Consider the following 3215-nt stretch of genomic DNA (forward strand, 5'->3'; position numbering starts at 1 on the left):
TGGAGATGCTGCTTGGGAACGCTCTGTACAAGAATGCGGCCCTGAAGCGGGACATGGAGCAGAAGGTCCAAGGGCAGGATGTGGTGGCAGTTGTGCCCTCACTGGACAGCCTGGCCGCTGAAGGTAAATCAGAAGGAATGGAAGGGCAGGTGAGTTGCAGGTGTCTTGTTGGGCCATCTCTCACCTTTCTGCTAGTTTTCCCACTTGCCCATTTCTTTAACTCTTGGGCCCTTTTTACCGCACAGGATGATGAGGTGCCTCAGCAGTGGGAGCTCTTCAGTGGGAAAGATGCTTTTGTCAGCTTCCCTGGACATGAAGAACACGGTAAGGGCAATGACTTAGTGTCCAGGGTTTGGCTGGGACAGAGTTAATGCTCTTCCTAGTGCTGTGCTTTGAACTCAGTGAGAGAATAACACTGTTATCACACCGATGGTTCCGTTGTTGCTCAGTTGCTCATTAGGCACTTACTCAAAGTCAAGACCTTCTCAGTGTTCTATGCCCTGCCACTGAGGAGGGGCACAAGAAGCTGGGAGGTAGCAGAGCCAGGACCTGATCTAGCCCAAGGGATATTTCATACCATGGAGCATCAGGCTCAGGATAGAAACTGGGGGGAGTTGGCTGGGAGGGGCTCATCACTGCTTGGGGCTCGACTGGGCATCGGCCAGCAGGTGCTGAGCTGTTGTACTGAGCATCACTTCCCCCCTTGGGTTTCATTCCTCACGTGTGTTGTAGTCTCCCAGCCATGAAGAGCCTCTTCCTCCTTTAGGCTTGAAAGTGCTCCTGTTTTCCTCAGGTTTAGGTATCCAGTTGGCTTATCTGACCGAGTTGGAGGTGGAGAGCCTGATAGCAGCTTCTCCCCTTGCCAAGACTCTGTGTGAGATCAAGCAAGCTTTGGTGAACCTGCAGCAACCGTCAGACTTTGTTAATGCAGGTAACACAGCCTGGTCTGCACTGCACGTTCTGTTTCCCTGTGGTGGATAGGATGTAAGATTACAAAACGGGAGAGAAGTTGTCTCTCATCCTTGGGAAAAGCCACACACAAATGTCTGCTGTTGAGCCAGTTCTTCGGCCATTGCACCAGGCTGCTTTATGGTGGCAGAGCTGTCCCCTGAATTTGCACTCTGCTTTTGAATTTCCATACAGATGGCAACCACCAAACCAGCGTGGGGAGCTCAGCCCTCTTCTGAGCCCTCTGCTTTTGGGCCACAATAGAGGGATGGAAATAAAGAGCTGCATTGCCCAGAGGATTGAAGAGACAGAAACAGGACTTCATCTTCTGCAAAGTGAAATAGCCACCAGCTCCTTTCCTTGAGGAACCTGGTCCTTGGCAACTGCTAAAGGTGGATTATGGGAGTGTGTAGCTTAGAGGCACACTTCTACCTGGCCTCCCTGCATTGCCTCAATACACTCACATTGATCTCAGCAAAGGCTGCTGGCAGACACCTTGAAGGTCTCTGCAGATGTGATGAGAGAGGACACTTCCCTCTGTGGTGACTGCAGGGATCGGGGGAGCTGTCAGTGTCCCGAGCTTCACACAGGGTGCTGGGAAAGACCTAGATCTTACGGAATGGGAGGGATTGATGCTCTAGCCTGCTAAACACTTGGAGCTTGGGCTGTGAGTGTAGGTGGATTTGGGATTCACCTTCATGAAATCACGGCATGAACAGCTCTGCTGCTTCCCACACATGCCAGTAGTGTTTTCCCTGTTGTTTATTCCCTTTCATCCTTGCAGAATGCAGCATCTGAGGAACAGCCTCATCCCAGGACCTGAGCCCACAGCTCCCAGGGAAACTTGATGGGGTTTTGCCTACTTTAAGCTCCACTTCTCTAGTTTTGTCTTTATACTCTTGTGTTTCGTATGTGGAAGCTTCTATTAAAAGCCTGTGCACTGACCTTATGGCTGGTGGGTGATTTACTCGCCCTCTCCCACCCCTCACCCAGGGTTTGTCTCCTCCCTACCCCCAAGGAGTGAGCACGTCCTGCCTGGAGGCGAGTTATTTATACACAGAGGACAAATTATGAGGTTTATTTCATATAAATTATGTCTCTGAGCAGACAGCATTCAACTTATTGCACTGGAGCACATCTGCGATATGGAGCTACAAGACATTGTAACAGAGGTTTGTATTACTCAGTGTAGCACTTCAGACCGGGCTCAAGAGGCACTCGAAGGGGGAGAACAGCAAAGCCACCACCAGTATCTGCCAGTATGAACTGGGTTTTTCTTCCTATGCACCAGCAAATACCATCACTCCTCATTCATCCTCCCTCAACTGGTCTAGAATAAATCAAAAAGCAGCTCAAAAGGAACTAAAAAGCCTTCAACCCCCCCCAAAAAAGCACAGCAGGTCCTTGCAGCATGAACAATACAAAGCTCTGGCTTCAGCTTCCCTGCAAGGGAGCCTGTGCCACCTCAACCAGAATGAAGGAACCCAGGGGAAGGGCTTTTGCTGGATAACAGGAATTTTATCCCCCAGCCCCCAAAAACCATTCCCCTCACGCTGGCATCCCTTCATTGTGGGAAGGATGAGTTGGGAACAGGGTAAAGCATGTTCTTCTTGGACACCTCCAACAGCCACTGGTGGGGTTCAGGCCTTCATGAGCGCTGCGACCACGGCCTTGGCGTTAAGGCTTCGCAGATCACAGTAGGTCTGTCCAGTACCAACGAAAACGATGGGCTTGCTCGTGATGTATGTCATGGAGATGGCAGCGCCGACCTGCCAAGGACAACAAGCACCATCAGCTCCCCTGCCTCCTTGTTCTCCACTCTGCACATCACTGAATTTGGTTGCAATGCAAGAGGAAGGCAAGAGATGGCAATTGGGACAGCACCAAAGCACGCTGGACATTTCCTGCCTCTCCCAGCAGGAAGCTCCATGTGGAGTTGTCTCAACAGCTTCCTTTACCTTGTCATCGATGGTATCAAACTTGGTGAGGACAATCCCATCAATGAGCCGTGGCGTCTGAGCCATGGAGTGATCAGCCAAGGCCTTGTTGAACTTGACCTGAGGGACAAAATGGATCCAAGAAGCTCATTTATGGTGCTGCCAATGTCCAAATGTCTGATATAACCTATGGAAGCGGGGTTTTCCCCCCATAATCACAGAATGGTTTGGGCTGGAAAGGATCTTAAGATCACCTAGCACCAACCCCTTGCCGCAGGCAGGGACACCTTCCACTAGAGCAGGTTGCTCCAAGCCCCTGTGTCCAACCTG

The 3215-nt window shown here is 51.0% G+C and overlaps 1 protein-coding gene across 1 annotated transcript in view; it reads right to left on the reverse strand.

Moving 5' to 3' along the window:
• Positions 1–2588: 2588 nt before the first annotated feature.
• SRPR (signal recognition particle receptor (docking protein)) overlaps positions 2589–3215 on the reverse strand; it is a gene marked incomplete at its 5' end in the record, with an annotated part of 3853 nt that continues 3226 nt past the window's right edge. The window contains 2 exon segments of the mRNA XM_010020812.1: positions 2589–2717; positions 2907–3005. Coding sequence (XP_010019114.1) covers positions 2589–2717; positions 2907–3005 — 228 coding nt within the window.

Source organism: Nestor notabilis, unplaced genomic scaffold (assembly GCF_000696875.1).
Source record: "Nestor notabilis isolate BGI_N333 unplaced genomic scaffold, ASM69687v1 scaffold1588, whole genome shotgun sequence".
NCBI classification, from domain to species: Eukaryota; Metazoa; Chordata; class Aves; order Psittaciformes; family Psittacidae; genus Nestor; species Nestor notabilis.